The 1,380-nt window shown below is 33.0% G+C and overlaps 1 protein-coding gene across 1 annotated transcript in view; it reads left to right on the top strand.

Annotated features, from left to right (window-relative positions):
* Positions 1 to 284: 284 nt before the first annotated feature.
* Positions 285 to 1,380, top strand: part of LOC107661632 (uncharacterized) — a 13,065-nt gene continuing 11,969 nt past the window's right edge. Inside the window, exon 1 of the mRNA XM_016451297.1 lies at positions 285 to 342. Within this exon, the coding sequence (XP_016306783.1) occupies positions 285 to 342 (58 nt within the window). The remainder of the gene's footprint in view (positions 343 to 1,380) is intronic.

Below are 1,380 nucleotides of genomic sequence, written 5' to 3'. Positions count from 1 at the left end.
ATGTATTGAGTTACACAGAAATTCATTGTATAAGGTAAATTTAGATCCGTTTTGAGAATATTGAGAACAAAGAAAGGTGTTGTTGGTTAACTATGATCTGCCACACTCTTCACACTTCACCTTAACAAGAAGACAGAAGTGAAAACGAGGGGGGAGATTGCATGAGATGAAACTTTGGGCACACTGACACTCAAGGAAGTAATGACTGATGGTGTGTTTTAATGTGAGCGAGTTTGACAACGCTTAAGGTATGTTAGTTTGGATTTGTGATTAAACGCTTCGAAATGAAGTTCTCCTGCCCTCTGATCTGTGGGCTCATTTTGTCCTGCATTTGCTTCAGAGGTAAGAGCCACATTCACCCTAAACACCTTCTGAAAAAATTAAGCTGCCACTGTAAAAAAAAAAAAGCCTGCTAATTGGTAAACATACTCAATTTAACATTCACAATATGTACAGTATATCATTATTTTCCATTTAACAAGACAATACATTTAATTTCACATGTAGTTTTTTCTTCGTACTTCTGAAACAAGCGTGAATTACCAAATTATTTATTTTTGAAATGTTGACAGTACATAGTACATATATTTTGTCTTGTATTTTAGTAAGAAAAATACATTTATCCTTTTAATTTACAATGTAAAACAGTAAAATTATATTCACAAATGTCCCAGTGTGGCCTAACACATTTTTTTTTTGCTAGTTATTTAAATAATTTGTGTTCCTTATTTGTGTTTATCAGTTTAATTAGGACATTTTGTGTTGTCTAATACTGTTTATACATTAGTTAATGTATTATTTTGATATCACAGATACTACCCTGATGACATTTTGTCATGTCTGTCTGTAGGGTATGGTGGCCATTTGGTTTATATGTTATTCACACTTTTGCTATGAGGAAGACATTGATGTTTTGTTGTACAATTTAGAGTGGCTGTTATTTGTTATAATATCACAAGAATCTGATCTACACTTAATATGTCTCCTGTCACAGACACTGGGTCTCATTTCTAAAACGTGAACAAAAATGTTATAAATCGTTTATCTACGTGTTTTGTTTATATTGGTTGTTGTATTATAGTGTTATATTCAGCTGCACCATATGTTTACATCTGCCATTCTTTTCTTGTCACTTATTGATGGAACAAATTTCATATGCTTCTCTAAACATCCGTACTGTCACGTGTATGTTCCCGGTTTGCCCTTATTTGGTTCTTCCTGTGTCCTGTCCTCATTGGTTATCATTTGTGTCCAGCTGTGTTTCATTAAAGGGGACATATGATGCTGCTAAAAAGAACATTATTTTGTGTATTTGGTGTAATGAAATGTGTTTATGCGGTTTAAGGTTCAAAAAACACATTATTTTCCACATACTGTACA

This window comes from Sinocyclocheilus anshuiensis, unplaced genomic scaffold (assembly GCF_001515605.1).
Source record: "Sinocyclocheilus anshuiensis isolate Anshui unplaced genomic scaffold, SAMN03320099.WGS_v1.1 scaffold1425, whole genome shotgun sequence".
Lineage (NCBI taxonomy): Eukaryota > Metazoa > Chordata > Actinopteri > Cypriniformes > Cyprinidae > Sinocyclocheilus > Sinocyclocheilus anshuiensis.
This window is presented reverse-complemented; position numbering and strand designations above follow the sequence as displayed.